Source organism: Athene noctua, chromosome 23 (assembly GCF_965140245.1).
Source record: "Athene noctua chromosome 23, bAthNoc1.hap1.1, whole genome shotgun sequence".
In the NCBI taxonomy this organism is placed as follows: domain Eukaryota; kingdom Metazoa; phylum Chordata; class Aves; order Strigiformes; family Strigidae; genus Athene; species Athene noctua.
This window is the reverse complement of record NC_134059.1, coordinates 8,387,687-8,408,560: the sequence shown is the minus strand read 5'-3', so window position 1 is coordinate 8,408,560 and position 20,874 is coordinate 8,387,687. Positions and strand designations below refer to the sequence as shown.

The window sequence follows — 20,874 nt, the reverse complement described above, 5'->3', positions numbered from 1 at the left end:
GCATTTCCTAGGGCCGTTGGGTACAATCCCTGTTCAGATATCTCCGTGCAGTAGCTGATGGGTGGTTTAGGACCAGAATAATCTTCTTTGCCTTAATCCCATCCTGCCACTTTGACCTTCCTCAGCCATCGCCGCTGCAGCCCGGTCAGCTCCCTCTGCCCACACACCTCGCTGCTGCCGGGGAGGACCCCGACTCCCCGGGGAGCTCTGACAGCCCCTGCAGCACCAACAACCCCCGGCAGCAGCATTTACAGGTGAACGTTAGTGCTGAGTCGTCCTGTTGCTGTTGTAAGCTTATAACTGCCATGAAAACTTGCTTTGAGTATGTGAAACGTCCTTCCCTGCCCATCAGCGTGATGATTGTCAACATCAGGAAAACTGCCAACATTTTTCCTGGGGCGGGGAGGAGGCACAGCCTGCCCGGGGCAGCCGAGCTCTGGGAGGGCAGCGTCGAGGCACCCCGTCATCGGGTCAGGAATCGCAGTGATTGAGGTAACTGGGTTTTTACCAGGGTCAGTCTAGACTGCAGCTTCAGCTCTCTGTCTTGTACCTTAAGTCTGTTTGTGTGGATTGATATCTTTTGACCAGACTCTATAAAATACCTGTACACCAAATAAAGTATCTGTGTAATCACTGCTTGCCCACCTTGGGGGAAAAAAGAATTGAGGAAATTTCTGGAGACAAGAGGGGTCGATCTCTGACATATCTACTGGCAGCTCTGCCTGCCCCTCCTCTCATCACCTTCGATTTTAGTTGATAGATTAAGTTTTGGGGGTTTGGTTTAGTTTCTGTTGTTGCTTTGTGGGTTGGGTTTGTTTTGTTGTTTTTTTTTAACGGGAAAGGTTTGGAAGCTGATCTAGCATCTCCTGCTCAACCCAGTGCCATGTCATCAGCTGTCCTGGGGGGTGCTGCTGCTTAGGGAGGGTTCCCCGGGGGCTTTGTGCCCAGATGCTGCGACTCTGCTTTGTGGGAAACAGCTGAGAACTCCCGGGGCGGGGAGGTCTGTGCTTTAGGGCCACGGGACCTGCAGCCAGGCAGGTCCAAGAAATGCTGCAGCCCGATGCCAGGGGGAGTGCCCAGTGGGGGGTGTAGGAATTCAAAAAGCAAAGAACGTCATTTTCTGATATAAGTTTATAATGAATTTTGACTTAAAATAATAAGCAGTATACACAACATACAAGTGAGTTTTACAGAGACGCTGTTGTATCTGTTGGCTTCAGAACCTACCAGTAAGTTCACAGAGTGTGTTTGCTTTCTCTAGCCCTCCGTGTCCGCCAGCATCTAGGGGCGGCCCTTGTCTCTGCGCAGTCCCTCGGGTCTCAGTTCCCATCTGCAGCTCCGCTCGCCGCCTTCGCGGGGCCGACGGGGAGAAGCCTCGTGCAGAGAACTCGACTCTGGGGAGAAGCCTCGTGCAGAGGTTGCTCTCGCTCAGCGGGGTCAGCAGTGCAGGTCTGCTCGAGGGAAAGGCGGGATCGCGGAACTGTCTCACGGATTCGCGACACCCTTCCTCTGGCCTTGCAAAAAAGTAAAAGCAAGAATGCTTTCTGCAAGAGTGGATTATTCTGAACTAGTGTTTTTTGCTGGTGAAGCTTTACTGCAACATAAATTCTCCGGGGAGGTGCAGCTCTCCTCAGCCCTCGCATCCCGACGGCCGGTCCTCCACGTCCCTGGCGGCTGCACCGTCCCTTTGCAGAGAGACCAACGGGCAGCGGCAGTTTCACAGTTTAAGCAAGGATCGCAGACTCCTCCTAGGTAGGGGATTAGTTTTGCTGAGCAAATAGAAGGGTCCACAGTACCTCCTGGGAAGTGTAGTCCTTTCTTTAGTGCTTTGCAGAATTAATTAAATAAAAGCCATGCAGTTGAACTACAGCTCCCAGAACGTCGTGGCCCTCGGGGCACAGGGTTTTAAAAAACTGCGAGGAGGGGTGGCAGCGGGTTCTGCCCTCGGCGCTCCCCTCTCCTCAGGTCTGGTCCAACCACTCGGCCCGTTTGGGTGCTTTACAGGTGTGCACGTCCACAGCGTCCTCGCACTCCTTGCAGCGCACAGCGCAGCACCAGTGGAATTTGCACTCGCACTTGGTGACGCGCGTGACGCGCGTGGTGTCGTACCCCCGCCCGCAGCACATCACCTCGCAGCCGTCCGTCCCCCGAGACATCTTGTTGCAGACGCGCCCGGCCGTGCCCAGGGAGCCTGGGGAAGGAAGCGAGAGCGGGTCAGGCTCTTCCTTCTCCGTCCTGTTTGAAGGCTTCCTCCGCCCCCCGCCCCGCAGGTGGGAGTGGGGGCAGCTACCGCCTGCAGTGCAGCCCCCGCCAGCGCTGCCTCGGGGACCTTGAAGGGTTTACGTTTCAAGGGCAGCGAGCGGGGCTGGGGTGCAGCTTTAGTGACCCTCTGCATGGCCCCTTCCCCACCCCTCTGTGCCGGGGGGGGCTGGAGCAGCCTACACCCCCTGAGCTGGGCTTTGCAGCTGGCACAGCTGGAAGTGGCCCCTCTGCTCTGAGGGGTGGCAGGAACACGCGCTGCTGCCCCCACCGAGCCCCCACACCTACTGCCAACCCCGACACGGGGATGCTCCGGGCTGGGGAACCGCTGCAGGGCTCGAGCAGCCCAGCCACTGCCTTCCCTCCTCTCAGCCCGGCCCTGGGCTCTGCTCGGGGAAGCTGGCACCTGTGGCACGAGCTGGGGCTCTTTACTGCCCACGGATGGAGCTTTGCTCTGAGGGAACGCTGCGCTACGTTCACTGCAAGAGGCCTCATGGGTTTGGATCTTTGGTGTAAAGCCTGGGGATTTGGGACAAACCCAGTGCTCTGTGTGCAGGCGTGAGGTGCTGGGGGGACCTAGTGCTCCAGCGAGCACTGACACCCGCTGAGGGTCTGGGTGACCCCCCCAGCACAAACCCTCACCAGGGACCAGGGTTTGGTGCGGGACCTGACGTCCCGAGATGGCTGGGCGAACTGGGAGCTGCTGGTCTATCAGCAGGGGAGGAAGAGCTGGTTTTGGGCAGCGACTGGAGCTTTGGTTTTACCTGCTGACTTGTCCATCACGCAGTAATCAGGCGAGTTCTCAAAATACACCAGATCTGTTTTTGTGGGCTTCCTGAAGTTTTTGTTGGCCACCGTGAAGCCAGTGCCATCCTGGTTCATCGTCACCTGGATGGCCCCGTTGTATTTCTTCCTTAGGTAATCCCCCGTTTTTCTAAAATCTGACATTGCCAGCCAACAAGTCCTTAGTGTGCAGGAGCCGCTGACCCCGTGGCACTTGCACTCCAGCTTCAGGAAACGCTTCACAGCCTGCGGGAGGAGGGAGGGGGTGAGGACCAGTGGTTGGTGGCACCGGCACCTGCCTCTGCTCGTCCCTGGTCCCCCCCAGCCCTCGCCTGCGCCCACGGGGCTCCCACCGGGAGAGGTGCTGCCTACGGAGGACGCGTTCCGACCGACGCCAGCGGGGACACGTGCTGGGGGCAGCTGGGGGCTCCCCGGGCAGAGCGTGCGGGGGCACCGGACAGGACCTGCCCTCCCCGGGCACCCGGGTCCCGCTCCGCTGCCCTGGGGAGGTCGCGGGGGCTGCACTCACCATCCTCCCGCAGCGGTTGTTGTGCAGGTTCATCAGTGCCCGGGCGTCCTTCACTTTCTTCTCCTTGGCGTCCACGAAGGCTTTGGCGAAGCGGATCCCGTAGTTGATGTTGTCGCTGCAGCCGCCCCAGTCGAACTCCCCGCGCTCGTCCTTGGAGCGGCCCCTCTTGAGCGGGTCGCAGCCACAGGCCTTCAGGTCCCCCTGGCTGCAGGCCCGCGTGATGGCGTAGACCACGCCGGCCGAGGAGATGGCGTAGACGAAGGCGGCCTCCCTGCTGCCTGCCGTGGGAAGAGAAACGGGGTGTCAGCAGGACAGGATGGGCTGGGTGCCCGCAGGGCACCGTGCGGGGGCACCTTCGCGGTGGGGGCCAAGCCCAGCCATCCCTGCTGGCCACCGGGTCCAGCCTCGGCTTCCCGGGCACGTTTCAGACTAAGGAGGATTCCACACTGAGCCTCAGGGCTCAGCGCTCGGGGTGCTGGGCTGCTCTGAGGGGTGCCCGCCCCTCCCCGTCGCTGACCTGTGGCACGGGCCCTGCGGGCGCCCGGCGGTGCCGAGGCTGCGGGACTGGCCAGCACCTTCGGCCGGGGCCACCTCCCTCCCGGGGCGATGCTGAGCGCGGGAGCGGGCGCTGGCTCCGCCCGGGCTCGGCTCTCCCTGCGTGGCACAGCTTGCTGCCTGCTAGTTTATGTCTCTGGTTCGAGTTCGCAGCTGTTTTTATAACGCTGTAAAAGAAGCTGCAAATCAAAACCATGTTCGTCTTCATTGTGAGAGCCTTTGAAAGCAACTTCAAAGGCAGCAGAGCTCTCTTTGGGCCTCGCAGGATGGGGCTGTGGCGAGGAGCTTTCATCATTCCCGGCCTTTGCCAGGAGAGGATGCAGGCAGGAGTGAAGGTGCCGCTGCGGGGATGGAGAGGCCGGGGCTGGGCGGGCTGCGTCCCAGTGCTTACAGCCCCTTTCCCCCCAGCCAGCTCCTCTCCGGGGTCTGGCTCGCAGGCTCGGCCGCTCGCCCGCCCCGCCGGGCAGCCACCCCCTCCCCCGCCAGCCGGGAGCAGCCCCCCGCTCCCTCGGCGGGCGCTCACGTGTCCTCCATATGGGCTGCTCCTGGCGAGGGAAAAGGCTCTTCCCAGCCGCCTTTGATTTGGAGCCCGCGCGGGCACGTCACGGGGCGCAGCAGCATCTGTCCCGGGGCTCACGCCGGCTCCCGGCGTCCGCTGGAGCCCACGATGCTGCTCCTGCTCCGGAGCTGCCCCTGGCCCCGGCCCCGTCGCACCTTTCCTCTTTGCCCCGTGGGCACGTCCCTGCCTGTGTCGCTCCGTCCCTCGCGGGGGGCAGACGGTCCCTCCCGGGCAGGGCTGGACCCCGTCGCCGTGGTCCTCCTCCACCTCGGAGCCCGCAGCGAGGACTGGAGCCGCGGCGCTGCCTGGTCTCCCTTTGCCATGCGAGGGAACAGCCCGTTCCCACGTGAACTGCTGAGTCCTGGCCAACCCTGCTCTCCAAATATTTATATATCCCATTACTGTTTACATATGAGCCTGTTCTCTGGAGGTGTCTCCTCCTTCCCTCTTCTCCCCCCAGTGCTCCCCCTGCTCCATCTCATCTGGTGCAGCTATTCCAAACGCTGCGCTCTGCTCCCATTACGGCTTGATTAATTTACAGGGAAAGGCAAAGTCCTCCCAAGGGAGTAATCCAAGCCCCCGGCCGGGCACGGCAGCCCAGCGAGAGCAGAGCCTCCCAGGGAGCCGAGGCACGCGGCGGAGGGAAGGGGACGGGGCAGAACCTACTTCGCAACATGACCCGGCCGAAGACGGTGTGGTCGCGGTCCAGCGTGCTGCAGTTCCAGCGGTGGTGCCGGAACTGGTGCTGGCACTCCCGGATCCACTCCTTGGCTCCCTCCCCGACCGACTGCATGATGTCGGGGTACCTCTGGCACAGCTGCCGCTGCTTGTTCACCAGCCCGGGGATGTTATCGCAGATCACCCTCGCGCCCAGCGCCCCGATGTACCTGCGAGAGAGAACGGCGCTGCGTCACCGGGCTGCCCGCAGAGGGGGAAGGTGCCAGGCTCTGGCTCCCCGGGCACTCACCCCGCTCGGGGGGTCTTACATTGAAGCCCACCTTGCCCTCTGCTTTCTGGCTGTGCCACAGCTGCTGCGAGCTCTGCCGAGGGCGTCCCGTGTGCCCTCCTTGCAGCATCCCCTCGGCGTGGCCAGGCCTGCCCTGTGCTGTGGCTCAGAGAGGAGGGCACAGGGCCGGGGCTCTGCTGAGCCATCACAGCCGCCGGGCTTTGGTCTCTGTGTTTAATAAAAAAAACCCCGGGGCGGCAGGAGCGTCGCCCCCGGCACCCACCCCCGGGGCGGCAGCGGAGGAACTCGCCGATGTGCAAAACCCCCCTCCCACCCTCTCCCCTGCACCCCAGCCCCGCTCCGCAGCCCGGCCCTGCTGAGCAGAGCAGGATGGAGCCCAGCTGAGCCCAGCGCAGGCTCTGCAGCGTCTCCCGCCTGCCCGCGGGCTGGGCCACGCTGGGAACAACAGTCGATGCTCAGGTCGGGGAGAAGGAGGAGAAGCTTCGCCTCTTGCTGCCGCAGTCCTCGTTCACACCGTTATCCCCCAGCTACCTGCTCCTCTCCGCCGGTGAACACGTATGATCGTGCCCTGGGGCAGGATAACGGAGAGCGACGCTGTATCCCCTGTCCTGCCGTACCCTGCTGCATCCCGGCACCCCCGTCCTCTCCCTGCGGTGGCGGGGAGAGGGGGGAGCTCGGAGCAGAAAGCCGACGCACAAACAAGTCTGGTAGAGCCTGGCTGAGCCCCGCGGGCAGCTTTCCACGGCCACGGTGGAGGGACCCCGCGCTCGCCCCAGCCCGGACAACGGCGGCAACAGGGACTTTCCCCTCGTGGTCAGGCCCTGCCCGCGCCACCCACTCGCCCCGGCCAGGCAGCGGCTGCTCGCGCTGGAGGAGGATGATCGCCACAGAGTGCGGAGCCGTGATTCTGGCTGGAAGGGATGAGGTTTGAGTGGGATTCAAATTTTTCAACCCCACAGATTGGAAGTGAGACCCTTCCTTTAATAAGAAGAAGCAACGAGCTTGGGCAATATTTCATTGTCTTTCTCTGGCCATGTTCTATCACTTCTATCAGCCCCAGAGAGAGCTCGCAGGCTCAGGAAAGCCCTGCAAGCACAGAAAGCAATGGGATCTGTTCCCTCTTTTAAAATATTTTGTTTAAATGCTGGCAGAAGCACAAGGTCATCTCAGGCTGGAGCTGAGGATAATAAACCCGGCTCCCCATGGCTCTGCAAGCCCCAGCTCTGAGGGCCAGCGAGCATTATTTTCACAGGCTGGCTCGTCAGCCTTTCATCCTGCACCAGGGGGACAAGGGAGATGGCGGAAGCCATTTAGGAAAGAAAAAAGCCAACGGGGAGCTCATCGAGCAGCGCTGACTGCGAGTGTTTAATTGCCTCGCTCATGCTGGGCCGCGAGAGCGGCCAGTTCCTCCCCGCGGTGAGCAGGGCAGGGCCGAGGAGCATCGTCCAGCTGGAGGATGGCACGGGCCACCGGTCTCGAGCGGGGCTGCCGAGATCCCGCGGGGAAGCGTGCCCAGGTGCCCTGGCCCTGGATTTGCTCTGCCCAGCCTGCCTGGTCCCAGCAAGGAGGGGGACGGCTGCCATGTCCCTGCCTGCGCTGCCAAGAGCTGGGACGCCGCAGTGCCGCAGTAGCCGAAGCTCCCCTGCGCTGGTGGGAAAAGATGCTGGGAAAGCTGGAAAAGGGAAAATGTTCTTCAATGGGCACCTGGGCAGGGGCTTTGTGGGGACCCTGTCCCCCATCCGGCACCGCGGGGCTGTGGCACTGGGCTGTGGGGCCGGCGGTGGGCTCTGAGCAGGGCTGGCTCTGGGGAGACGCGCTGGCAGAGCCGCTGCCCCCCGGGAGAGCCGGCAGATAAAGCACCGACTAACACCGTCCCCCGGGAGACAGATCAAGGAAAACCCTCCAGACAAGATAAACACCAGGCACTCCCTTTTTCACACTGTCAGCTAATTACTCCTCGTTAATTCTCCTGCCAAACGCCGAGATCAGAGCAAACATTATCAGCAGGAGAAAGTGGAAGGAGAGCAGGGCGAAGGGCCCCGACTGCCAAGGGAGCATCTCGCCGTGCGGGGCCCCAGACCCCCCCGGGTCGGTGCTGCGTCTCCTTTGCCTGTGGCTGTGGTACCCCCAGGCCTCCGCCAGAGGTGACGCACTGGAATCCATCCCACGAGGGCCGTGGCGCTGGGAAGCGGCATGGCACAAGGGGAGAAATTCCTCACGTGTCTTGGAAAGGCTGCGGTTATCTCGGCGGGACCGAGCTCTTCCATTTCGTGAGAAATGCTCCAGTTGGGTTCAGTTACTCTGAAATGGAGCGAGACGGGGAACATCAAAAAATTCTGCCAAGCAGGATTTTGGGAGGGAAAAAACCCAAACATTTGTTTTGGATTGATTAAAGCATCCCTTTTGATTTTATTTCTAAAAATTTATGACATTTTAAAAACATTGAAATAGGAAAGACAATGGATGTTCTGAGAAGTCCCCAGCTGCCTTATCAGAACTTCATTTTTAAAAAATGAAGTTGTGCTGGAAGCGGCAAATTTCTGTGAAATGCTGTACTCTTGGGGAATCTGCATTTTGACAGCAGAAAAAAAACCCACAACCAAGCCCTGAGTTCAGAAAAGTCTGTGAGAGGGAACAGCTCCTGATGCTGGAGCTGCTCGGGCCTGGACCTCTGCGTGGTCAGGAGCGAGGCGGCAGCAGCAGGCGAGGAGGGGCTGGGCGGGAAGGGGTTAATAATTAAGTGTATGTGGGGATGATGATCCCCCACCCTGTCAAATGGGGTTCTGAGGTCCTCAGGTAGCCCTTGCATGGCCCCTGGTTGCCCAGCTCAGGCAGAGGAGCTGGCCCCGAGCCCTCCAACAGCCCTTGGCTGCGCGATGCTGGGTTTTACTTCGTGCAAACCAGCGTGTGACCGCAGCCTTGCTGAGCCTCCACTGATCCCAGCCTTGCTGAGCCTCCACTGATCCCAGCCTTACGGAGCCTTCACTGATCCCAGCCTTGCTGAGCCTCCACTGATCCCAGCCTTACGGAGCCTTCACTGATCTCAGCCTTGCTGAGCCTCCACTGATCCCAGCCTTGCTGAGCCTCCCCGCTGATCTCAGCCTTGCTGAGCCTTCACTGATCTCAGCCTTGCTGAGCCTCCCCGCTGCTCCCAGCATTCAGCTGTGGGGACCGGACAAGCTGCAGCTCCAGTGCTACCCCCCCGTCTCTGCAAGAAGCACCGGGCCCAACAGCAGCGGCCGGAGACTGCCCGTCACCAAGGCAAGTGCTTTGCGAGCCTGGGAGGTGAGGCAGGCCGTGCTCCCCGCAGCCTCCCTCCCGCAGCCTCCCTCCCCGCTGCAACCCGCGGCTGCGCGGCCGAGCCGAGGCTCTTCCTCAAGCTCCCGCGAGCGCTGGCCGCTGCGACGCGCGGGGGAACAGGAGACAACTGTCACGTGTTGGCTCCCAGTTGTTCTTGTTCTAAGAGTCTGCTGACTTCGACTCTTGTAAACAAGGAGAAACCTAAATTGCTTCTAAGATAAACATGCAAATCAGAGGCAGACGCATCTATTTACTTGGCGGCGTGCACTCCCTGCTAACCCCCTTCCACGGCGTGCCTCCGGGCGGTATGTGTCCTGCTCCCGCGCTTCCCACAAGAGCTGCCCGACTTCCCGAAGGACTTGCAGGCTCCTCAGGGGGCTCTCGCAGAACCGTGTGGCCCCTCTCATGTCTCTGCCCCCTCTGAGCCGCTCAGAGCCTTCCTCCCCACGGCTGCTCTCCTCCCTGGACATGCAGCTCCTGGGATTTGCTGCACCTTCTCCCAAGGACTGGATCCCAGCACGCCTCACTCCCTCTCCACCTCCACCGTGCTGGAATCTTTTTCCGGATCAATAAACCGTGCTTTTGGCACCGACACAGTGCACGCAGCTTCCCAGTTGCTGAGCTCTTTCAATGGGAACGACCAAAAGACGTGGGGAAAAGCTCCATACCCCAGGTGTGGGGACACCAGAGCATGGCTGAGTCTCAGGCACTTCAGCCACGGGCAGATGGGAGCTGTGGCCTGGGCCAGCCCGCCCTGAACGTCTCAGCGGGAGCCTGGCCTGGTGAGCACACCAGCCTGCGTTTGCGGGGCCTGCGGGCTGCTCCCCAAAACCAGCGGTCAGAGGGACCCCGAGCCCCACAGAGCAGAGGAGGAAGATGCTGCCAAGGGGAATTCAGTCCCCCTTTCGTAACAAATAAACAGCCCCCTGCAATGCAGACCTGGGGCACCTCCAGGGTTTTTTGCTAACTCAGAGCTGTTGGCAGTAATTTTAATTACTAAAACTCTGCTGGCTGACCCAGTGTCTGTGGGGGCAGCTCTCCAGTCCCGGAGAGGCAACGGCAGGGAAGTCCCAGCGTGATCCCGGCTCCGGCCGTCACCAGCCCCCGTGTCCCTGCGGCGTGCCCGGCTGCTTGGCGTGGGGCTGGGCCGAGCCTGGCACGGGCACACCAGCCACTGCGGGGCTGCGGTTGCTGCGGTGCCCGGGGAAAGCTCCGCGTCTCCTCCCGCTGCCAGCCCGGGGCTCCCCTTGCTGCCCCGAGGAGCCGGCCCGCGCCCCCCAGCACTGGCTTGGCGAAGGGCTGAGACCCACCCCTGAGACCCGAGGCCAGGAGAGGCTTAGCTGGGGCCACACCGCTGTTCCAGACTCACTAGTAGGTATCGGGTGGAAAGTGTCTCTTGGAAAATGAGGTTTTTTCACGAAAACGGGTAAAATTAAGTGGAATCGGAACTTGTTCTTGTTTGTTGCTTTTCCGTAGCACCACGGCGTTGAGAAATACGTTACTGCACTAATTCAGTTTCTGATTAAATTTATACTCGACACACTGCTGTATCTAATGCTTCATTTCACACCTTTTTATATGGTGTTGAAAAACCGATTTGAGCATTACTTGATTTCAAAAGGGAAGTTTTTGGAATTGTCGTTCTCAGGCAAATCTCACAAGTCTGATGTTTTGCGCTCTGCTTTAGAATGAAAACAGCTGCTGAAATGTTGGGTGTCCCCACTGCGGGACGTCGGGGTTGCACCGATACCATTAAAGACACAACTTTAAATTAGGTTAATACAAAATGAGCTTAACTAAAATCACCCCCATAGGTTAACCGGATGCCAGGGGATGTTTGTGTGAGTGGCTTTGCTGACGCGGCCAGGCAGAGCCCCGGCGCGGGGCAGCTCAGCCGGGGCAGCCCCGGGAGCCCCCGGCCGCCCCCCAGCCCAGCGGGACGGTGCAGGACAATCGTCCCCGGGCAGGGCCACCGCTGCCACCCGCCCGCTGCGGCACACGGGGAGCTGGGGCACGAGGCCTCCTCACCATCCCGTGTCAATGCAGAGTTTGTTCGTGGTTGAAAAACGATGGCGGGTGAACAGTTCCGCTTCCTGGGGCTCCTCTCTCCCCCGGGGTCCCCGAACACTTTGCCAACTGTCCCTAAGCCCTCGCTCGGCGGCAGAGCGAGGCGGGAACAGAAGCGCGGGGGGATGCAGCGCCTGGGGGGCGGGAGGTGCTCGGGCCAGAGCCAGCACCATGGACCCGTCAGCCCGATGGCTTTGAAATCATCAAGAGATGCTCCTCCGACCCGAAGCCGGGTCTCGGCTCCGACATCCCATCTGATGGGTTTCCAGCTGGGGAACTGCCTCTCCCGGTACTGCCGCTCTCCCCACCTGCAGGGTGCTCTCAGCTTCGCTAAGGCGACCTGGACAGCTTGAATCCCGGACCCCGGCTGTGCCAGCTGCTCCCAGGGCTCCCAACAGGCTCTTTTCTAACGGGCAGCCTCGCACTGTGTGCAGAGCAGCTCCCGGGGGCTCTGAACTTGACCGAGCCACGTTTAAAACAACAAAAAACAAAACAAAAGAGCAAGCAGGCAAGCAAAGCACCAAGGTGGTGTTTCCGGCCACGTTACGCACTCCTCTCCACTCGACATCCTCTGACAGCCCCCGACTGCCTGTCCCACGTAGCTCTCCCACCTAATATGACTCAGGCGAATGACCTCAGCACCGTTTGGAAGAAATGTGGAGCTTGGGGCCCCTCCCCAGCTCCTGTCGGTGCCACCAGCTGTAACTGGGGCTCGGTCCCTGCTCGGGGCGTTCCTCCCGCGCTGGTTCTGCTCTAGCCCTGAGCGTGCCGTGTCGTGCTCAACCGGGAATGCTGCCCGCTCCCAGGAACGTCCCTGCCAGGGGAGGCCTGGCGCTGGTTTAGGCTCTGCCGTCTCTCACAGCGCTGGGGGCTTCTCTAGGTCTTTCTGCAGGCCAAGTGCTGTGACACCCCCGGAGTTCCCCTTGTCTGGGCGAGGCGTAGTCCGGCCGTACCCCTCCCCACCTGCCGTGCGCCCCAGCACGGTGCCTGCGAGCACGGCTCCAGCCCTGCCCCGGCCCCGGCTCCTCGGGCGGGAGATGCTCGGCCCCTTGCGCAACCATCCCGTGATGGTCCGTGAGGTTGTTTGCACAGAGCCTCGTCGCTGTTGACTTCTGCTCCGAGAGCGCTGAGGCTGAGACGAGAGCACGGGCTGGCTTCTTGGTGGCTGTTGGAGTCCTTCCCCTGGGAAAACTGATTCACCTCCCCGTTGCTCTCGTAACCACTTTGACCGTCCTGAAAGATCGACTTGGGAGCCAAACTATCTTGGCTTCTGTTCTCTTCCCATTCCAGTGAGTCGACACGAAATCCGTACTTTGGTGGGAGGCTGGAAGGCCCTAGGCAGCTGTTGGAGACACCTCGTGCAGATAGGATCAAATCCAACATCCCTGCCTCTTCGTCTGATAAAAACCGAATTCCAGCGCGCCTGGCAGCATTTCACCTCCTTGAGTTCTCTGCATACTTCCCAAGGATGCTGCACTTGCCTTCCTCCGCTCTCCCTGGCTGTGGGCAGACAATTTATAGCCAACTGCAGAGCACTTTGGGTTGCAAGGTGCTGCAGACATTTGAGATATTATTTTATTATTATAAACTCTGAGTATTTTATTAAGCCCCACTGGGAACAGGGCCATCCTGGCCTGCTGGAATTGTTAACGCCTTGGAATGATTAATAGTCCTAATTTCCTCACTTAGAGCCACTGCTCTGTACGTTGAGAGTGTTAGTCTCCCTTGAATAATTTTCAATATCATAATGCTGGGCCACTACCCGTGCCACCCAAGGGACATATTTTCCATTTTCTGCACCACAATCTGTTCCGTGTGCATCGCCCCTTCTGCAGTGATGGGCCTTTGGTTCCCCGTCGGGGTCCCCTCCCTGCGCTGAAGGACTGAAACGGCCGGGCAGCGCCGCGGCCCCGGGGAGCTGCAGCTGAAGGAGCGTCCTGCCCCGCCGTCCCCGCGGCTGGTGGCACCGAGAGGGACCGGGGCGCCCCGGGCTGCTCCGCGCGCTGTGGCCTAACGGCGAGGGGTGGGGTGCGCGGCAGCGGGGCAGCTGCGGAGCCGAGGGGGTGAAGGTGGGAGCTTATAAAAGCACCAGGAGAAAAGGACTCCGGTGCCTTCTGCAGCGGTGGCCAACCTCTCTCTCAGCTGTTCCTCGGGGGCGTTCTTGGTGATGCATGAATACGATACAAATTGCTCATCAAAAATATTATTTATCCTTAAGTATCACATTTTCTCTCCCCAAATCTCAAAGCACTTTGCTAAGAGGAGGTAAGACAGGCTCTGATGGTCAAGTAGGATGGGTCATGACTCTTCTCCTGCCCGTGGTGCAGCCTGTGTGCTGGCTGCGAGCTGCTCAGAGCTTCGGAGTTTTCAGGCCGGGTGTTTCCCCCGCCCAGCAGGGAGCTCCTCACGGTGGGCTGCAGGCGCTGCTCAAATTGGTGTTAGTACTAGTAAAAGCTAATGAGTTTGGAGGAGCAGAAGGATTTTCTCTTCTGCATTTCCCTGTAAGAAAGATTTCCTATAGGTGAAAGTGACCCTAATGAAAAATGAGCTAAGAAACACAATTAGGATTATTACAACGGCGCAGAGCGACTGAGAGAACCCATCTGTTCCATACACCCCAACCCAGAACACCAGGGCTGCTGCAAAGGCCACAGGGTTCATTCTCCATCAGTCTGATGTTACTTTAAAACTTATTTTTCAAAGCGCGGCTGCCTGGACAGCCAGAGCTGTGGAGCGCCTCAGGATAAAGACTTCCTGGTCGCTGACCTCCTGCTTTTATTGCCACGCAAAGCGCTCTGCAACAACAAACGTGCAGCCGGAGCGACCCCCCCGGAGACCCCCCGAGCCCCGCGCAGCTGCCAGACCCTCTGCGAGCGGAGCCGTGCCGGGGCTGCGGCGGGGCTGCCCCGCTGGGACGGGCACGGAGGGGAGGGGAGGCAGCGGCACCCCCGCGCACCCCAAAGGGTTACACCAGCGGCCGCGGAGCTCCTCCATGCAGCTGTCTTTCCCTTGGCCTAATTTCAAACATTCCTATTGATGCTATTTCCCCTCCCACACACCTCAGGGTGATGCCTGGTGAGATGAGCCCCCTCTCTCCGAGGTCCCGTACCCGGGCAGGATTTTTCCACCGCTCCTCGTGCCCATCCGCTGCGCCCGGACCAGGACCCAGGAACGCGCGGCGAACGACGACGGGAACGCACGGCGAACCCCGGAGAGGAGCGGCCGTGGGAGCACTGCTCCTCCCGCCCCGGCCCGGGGGAACGTCCCCTTCTCCACCTGCCACGGGGCGTAGGGGCCAAGCCGCGGGACGAGCCGGACACCAGCTCCCAGGGCTGCTCTAGTGCGGGGGGTGTGACGGGCACCCCGGCTTCCTGACTTGCCCGTGGCGTGTTTCCCCCTCCCGTGAGCACAGACCCGCGTCCCCGCACCAGGGCGGCAGCTGGAACGTGGTGGCTGCTTAACTGGGGCTTAGAGCACCCCGGGAGTGCCCGCCCAGGCATCGTGCCCAGGGTGCAGCGGCTCCCCATGAGCCCCGAAACCCGCCGACAGCCCCCCGTGGCTGCCAGGCTCCTGCACCTCCCCGACCCGCGCCCAAGCTCGCGCTGGTCTTCCTTCCACAGATTTGTTTTATCTCTTTGGGAGCCTGATGCCTCCCATCTGTTCCAATGCCAGATGAAATTAAATATTTGTAGTTTCCAAGGGCTGTGGTTAGCAATAAACAAGTTAGCTAACGAGGATTTGGTGCGCCGGGGGGTTGGGGGGTTCATGTGGGCTTGCAGGCAAGCGGGTATGTGTGAGGGTGGGGTGCAGGGGTGTGTGTGCATACGGCTTTGTGTACATTTTTCTTTGACCAAACCTTCAATTTAAAATGGCTTTCCACACCAGAGCAGCTAGCGGGGCTCTCAATAGCAAGTAAACTCTACTTAGTTATTTACACCAAGTTTGTTTATTGCACAGTTTGTGTTTATAAGCAACATTTGTTCAATCTTCCAAATCTTTCGGAAGGAATTTCAGAGGCCGCTTTTGGGGCCCGATGTCCTCTCACAGCGCGCGGGGCACAGCCCTGCCCGGGGAGAGCCGAGCCGCCGGCCCCGGACCACGCTGGTCGCCCAACCCGTGGGCACTCGAGTGGAAACGGGATTTAGGGATTTTCCCGTTGCATTCCTTCTTAATTTCCGTCTGTGTTTCAGCTGCTATTTTGTTGCTAAGTAACACTGCACAGTTTGGGGGCGTTTCGGTGCGGATGCTGCTCCCCGCAGCCCCGTCCCGTCCCGCGGGGGCCCCGGACCCCGGTGGTGCCACCGGCCACCACCGCACGGGCCCGCGCCCGTCCCCTCGGCCCGCGCAAACCCCGGCCTCGCCGCTACGTGCTCCGAGCACATGCACGCACACACGCGCACTCACGGACACTTTTTCGAGTGCCAAAGTTCACCAATTCCTGGCGTTTTTTGTGAGGCGGTGCAGGCCGTGCCTGACGTCACTGAAAATTAATAATTTGCAGTTGTTTAGAAGAAACATTTGGTTGATATTTCCTTTCCATGTACCGTGATCAGAACTGACACAGTTTTTTCTATTAATTTACTTTAAAAGTTGACTCTGAAAATGAGAAGCATTTCCTCTATTTCCACAAGTTTATTGTGTGTGAATCCCTAGAAGAATTTGGCAATAATAATAAAAATAAGGAACGATGATGCACCACCAAATGTATTTACTGTAATATCAGTAGTGCTAAAGATGTGCTTGGAAACCTATGTAAATCACTGAATAACTTTTTCCCAAACCACAGCTGGCTGAAACCATTTTCAGTAAAACACAATTTCATCTAAACATGCTATTTTATCAGAACTGACATGTCCAGCAGAACAGCACTCGCTTCACTCAGGGCTTGTCTTAGGAATGTTCTGGTCTACAGAGGAGAAAGTACAATTGAAAATGTGAACTTTAGAGTTTAATATAGTTGGGTTCTAATTTTTTTTTTTTTTGTTTTAAAAGTCACGTACTTAAGGTCCCTGGGACCAATTCTGCTTGCCAAAACCAAAGGGCTGGTGCCTGGCAGCGCTGGGGCCGAGGAGCCAGCCCGGCCCCGGCCACCCCAGGCTGAGCTCTGGCCCCGGGGCTGCCCCACGCTCCTTCTGCCCTCCGAGGAGAAGCTGCCAGCCGGGGAGCCGGGCTGCAAGCCGAGAACACAAACTGCTGCCGGAGCTAAATCTAGCTGCCTCCCACCAAGCCACAGCTACCGAGGCGTAAAACGTGGCCGGTTTTCCTCCCGCTGCTTGGGAAGAGACACGCTTGGAATTAGGGCAGACGCTGCCCGGAGTTACGGTGGGGAGAAGTGGGGTGCAACAGCAAGGAAACACGTGTTCTTCACACAACCCCTAAGGAAAGAATTTTCACCCCCCAGCCAGCATCCAGGCGCGTCTCCAGGACTGCCCAGCTCTGGGCAGATGATGCGCGACCACGCGAAGCCTCGGCCTCTTCCAGCGGCTCTACCCCGCGCGCCCCCTCCTCACCCCCGGCCAGCCTCCCCCTGCTCTTGCCTCCTCCACAGCGAAGCGACACAACCCGACTCCCCCGCTGCCCTCCGGCTCCTCCTTCCCTCCGCGGCTGTTACACCGCGGCGGCATCACCCGCCGCACAGATGCCGGCCCGCCGCTGCCCGCCGTGCCGGGGGGGCAGACCCGGCAGCTGGAAGCCAGGATCCCCCCCGCCCGTCACTCACTTTCTCGCCAGCGGTTCCAGCTCCCCGCGGGCTGCGGGAGATCCCTCGGGGCACGGCCGGGATGGGCCCCGCTGCGGCGGGGTCGTGTCACCGGTGCCCCCCGACGCCTTTGTGCCCGGCCGCAGCCCCCTGCCCCAGCAGCGCGTCCCCCGGGCTCCCCGCTCCCTCCCGGCCCTGCGGCTTTCCCGCTCGCCTTCCCCACCCCGAATCGCTGTCCCGGGGGTGCCAGCCTGGCCACAACCGCCCCGACGTGCCCCCGAACCCTCGGAATACTGGTGTTACTGGCGTGACTGCCGAGCTGAGGGATTCCCGAACCCACCTTCCCTTTCCGTGGCAGACGGGTTGAATTTGATTAAATTCTGCTTCACCCACTGCAATGTGCTACCGATGATGAGATCGGCATGGGAAACGGTGTTTCCCACAAGATTAGAGAGGACTTTTATAGGGTGGGGGGCACGGAGAACTTTTTTTTCAGCAAACTTTTTTTTTTTTTTTTCCGTCCAGTGTTACTGAGCTACGGAAGCAACAACGGGGTCCTCGGAAAACTTCCCAGTCCTTGTTTTGCTCATTACTCTCATTCCGCATACGCGAACTGTCGTTACAGGCAGCGGGGCGGGAGGAGATTCACCTCTAGCAGGGGGGGACTGCCGAGGGCATCGCTTGTACCTGCCACCGAGCCTCACCTCCGCGGACCGCGGGAGAGCAGCGGCCTCTGCGCTGCCGCGGGGCGATGCCGCAGCCCGCGGGGCTCGGGGAGCTCCGCCGTGACCCCCCCGCCGCGGAGGGCGGGTCAGGGAGCGGCTCGGATCCGCACCGAGGGGCTAATCCTGCTCCCCGCCGCTGCCGGGGCTTGGATGGCTTGGGCGGGGGGGGGGGGCACGGCGTGGCGGGGCTCGGCTCCCCGGCGGGGGTGCGGCAGGTCCCGTCCCCTGGTGAAAACGGGCGGCGACGGAGCTTTGGGGTGCCCGGGGGAGAGCCCCGGCCCCGCGGCAGGCCGCGGCGAAGGCGCTGAGCCCCCCCCCCGGGGCCGCGCAGGTGGAGACGGGGTGTGTAGGGGGGGGGAGCCCCGAGCCCGTCCTGCCGAGGGGCTCCCACCCGGGACCGGGACCCGCGATGCGCCGGGGGAACCGGGGACCCCGCGCAGCCCCCGCCTGTCCCCGCCGGCTCCCGCTGCCCCGCGCGGGGCTCCCGCGGCCGCACGTCGGGCGCTGCGCTCCGGCTCCGGCCCGGCGGGACTCGCTGCGCTCCCGCCGGCGCTGCCCGGCCCCCGGCCCGGCTTCCCCGTCCCCGTCCCCGTCCCCGTCCCGCGGCCGCGCCCCGCGCAGCTCCCGCAGCTCCCGCCGGCGGCGGCCCGGGGACCGTCGGGGCGGCCCCGCCGCGGGGACTCACCACCACGAGGAGTCGGCGCGGGGCGTCAGGGCGAGCAGGAGGAGGACGAGCGGCAAGCAAAGGCGGGGGGCCGCGCCCGCCGTCCGAGGGAAGGCTCCGCACTCCGCACGCCCGGGGGCCAAGGCAATCCCAGGAGACGCTTCCAGGCGGTTTGGGCTGAGCATATCTCTCCGGGGCGGGGTCCAGACGCAGAAATGACCGGGGAGGGGGGTCCTGCCCGCGCTCCCCTCGGGGCACTGCCCGTCACGGCCCCGCGGCGCGGCTGCCGGCTCCGCGCTGCTGAGCGAGCCCCGGCTGGGCCCCCGCTCCCAGGCACATGCTGCTGCGCGGGGGGCGGCGGGGCCGGGCCGGGCGGGGGGGGGCGGCGGGGGCCGCTCCCCGCGGGGTCCCGGGCGCTCAGCGGGGCCGGCGCCCCCCGAGCAGCGCGGGGCGGGCGGCGGGGCCGGGCCGGGCCATCTCGGTCCTTGCGCGGAGGGCGAGGCCGCTCTGGGGATGGGAGCGCGGGGGCCGCGGCCAAATATTGACGGCGCCCGCCGTGCTCCGGGCTCTCATTGGGCAGAGTCAGAGGCGCGGAGCCGCCGCTGCCGCCGGACCGACCCCCCCCACCCCCCAAGGGCACGTCGGACAGCCCCCTCCGGCTCCGGCCCCCCGCCGCCGCCGCGCACCGGGGCCGCTCCCACCGCCCGCACCCGCGGAGCCGGCGGCCGCCCCGTCGGGTTCCGCCCCGGCGCAGGGGCGCAGCGGGATGCGCGGGGCCGCCGCCGGCTCCCCCCGCGCTCGTCCCCGCCGGGTGTCACAGCGGGGCGCGGAACCGCCTCCTGCGCGGGGCTGCGCGGGGCTGCGCGCCCCGTCGGGGAGCGCCGGCCACGCTGCACCCACCCGCTTCCGCCACCTTCCGCGGGACCCTCCGCTGCTGCGGGCGGGTGTCGGGGCCGGTGCGGACCCCGCGGGGGCATCCGGGGGGACGAGGGGCGGGGGGCAGCGCCGCTGTTTGAGGACACGCGTCCCCGGGCCGTGCTGTCCCCAGCCAGGGCCACCGCCTCCCTCCGCTGGGCCACCCGCAGCCCTGCGTGCCACTTTGGCGAGAGGTGGCCAGTCCCTGCCGCACCTCCATCCCCCGCAGCTGCGGGACTGGGCGAGCGGGGAAGCCCCTGGCCCTGCGCTCCCCTTCCTTCCTTCCTTCCTTCCTTCCTTCCTTCCTTCCTTCCTTCCTTCCTTCCTTCCTTCCTTCCTTCCTTCCTTCCTTCCTTCCTTCCTTCCTTCCCTCCTTCCTTCCTTCCTTCCTTCCTTCCTTCCTTCCTTCCTTCCTTCCTTCCTTCCTTCCTTCCTCCTTCCTTCCTTCCTTCCTTCCTTCCTTCCTTCCTTCCTTCCTTCCTTCCTTCCTTCCTTCCTTCCTTCCCTCCCTCCCTCCTTCCTTCCTTCCTTCCTTCCTTCCTTCCTTCCTTCCTTCCTTCCTTCCTTCCTTCCTCCTTCCTTCCTTCCTTCCTTCCTTCCTTCCTTCCTTCCTTCCTTCCTTCCTTCCTTCCTTCCTTCCTTCCTTCCTTCCTTCCTTCCTTCCTTCCTTCCTTCCTTCCTTCCTTCCTTCCTTCCTTCCTTCCTTCCTTCCTTCCTTCCTTCCTTCCTTCCTTCCTTCCTTCCTTCCTTCCTTCCTTCCTTCCTTCCTTCCTTCCCTCCCTCCTTCCTTCCTTCCTTCCTTCCTTCCTTCCTCCTTCCTTCCTTCCTTCCTTCCTTCCTTCCTTCCTTCCTTCCTTCCTTCCTTCCTTCCTTCCTTCCTTCCTTCCTTCCTTCCTTCCTTCCTTCCTTCCTTCCTTCCTTCCTCCTTACCTGGGGGCTCCGTCTGCCCCTTCTGCCTGGTCCTTCCGTGCCCGGGAGGGCACCGGGCACTGGGCTGCACTGGGCAGCCTCTCCCTGCTGGCACGTCCCAGTGCGTTTCCTAATTATTTACTGGGTTTGTAAACCCCAGTACCCACCACAGCCCTTTCGCACTGCGGAGCCCTCAGCCACCCCCTCCCCTCCACCCAGCTCAGCTCATTCTGCTCTTCCCTTCCCGTTCCCGTCGCAGATCAGAGAGCGACTTCCCCGGCCGGAGAGAATCGGGGACCAGCGACTTGTGCCCGCTTATAATCCAATTATCCTCGGGAAAACTGCAGCGACAGAGAGCTGGTGCGGGCAGGGTGCTGTCCTTTTGTCTGAGAGCCCAGGTGGAATATTCGTTACAGCTCGGCCATAAAGCGGTTGCGCTGAAAAGGCCGATATTTATAGACGCGCGTGGAAGGGCCGTCACAGCGGGCACGGGCCGGGGTCTCTGCTGGTCCCCTTTCGCAGGCTCTTCTCTGCTACCGGGTTGTTTTGTTCAAAGAGAGGAGACGAGTTCCCCGTACCCTGCCCCGATGGGGGGGGTGACAAGCACCACAGTCCCCCGGGGGTGCAGCTCTCGGCTGTGACGGGCTCCAGGATGAGGGCAAGAGGCAGCGGTGCAGGCAGCGGTGCCGGCCCTGGGAGGGGAGGGCGATGGGTGTCTGGGGGGGTCCCAGCTGACTTGGGGTGTTGCAGTGGTGTGTTTGGGCCGGGTCTCACAGAGCTTTGTGCCCCACATGCTGAACTTCTCTCAACCTTGGGCGCTTTTCTGATGCTCCCCCCAACAAGCCCTGAGCAATGGCCCACGCACCGCGCCCTGGGCTCCCCGGGGTCCGTGCCCGGCTCTCCCTTGCCCACCCACCTCCAGCAGCGAGAGAAGCAGGGGCAGC

The 20,874-nt window shown here is 61.9% G+C and overlaps 2 protein-coding genes across 3 annotated transcripts in view; one reads left to right on the top strand and one right to left on the bottom strand.

Moving 5' to 3' along the window:
* Positions 1-1,798, top strand: part of ST7L (suppression of tumorigenicity 7 like) — a 30,319-nt gene extending 28,521 nt beyond the window's left edge. The window contains exon 13 of the mRNA XM_074925551.1: positions 1,262-1,798. Within this exon, the coding sequence (XP_074781652.1) occupies positions 1,262-1,285 (24 nt within the window). The 3' untranslated portion in view covers positions 1,286-1,798. The remainder of the gene's footprint in view (positions 1-1,261) is intronic.
* A 145-nt stretch (positions 1,799-1,943) lies between these two features.
* WNT2B (Wnt family member 2B) lies at positions 1,944-18,380 on the bottom strand. Of its 2 annotated transcripts, none has more exons than XM_074925553.1 (5): positions 18,128-18,380; positions 5,352-5,572; positions 3,572-3,849; positions 3,024-3,288; positions 1,944-2,191 (listed from the first exon to the last, which is right to left on the bottom strand). In XM_074925553.1, the coding sequence occupies exons 1-5, from the start codon at positions 18,289-18,291 to the stop codon at positions 1,962-1,964; spliced, it is 1,158 nt and encodes a 385-aa protein (XP_074781654.1). In that variant the 5' UTR covers positions 18,292-18,380; the 3' UTR covers positions 1,944-1,961. The 2 variants fall into 2 exon arrangements, with proteins under 2 accessions (XP_074781654.1, XP_074781655.1); XM_074925554.1 differs by lacking the exon at positions 18,128-18,380 and adding an exon at positions 5,684-5,840.
* Positions 18,381-20,874: the final 2,494 nt, after the last annotated feature.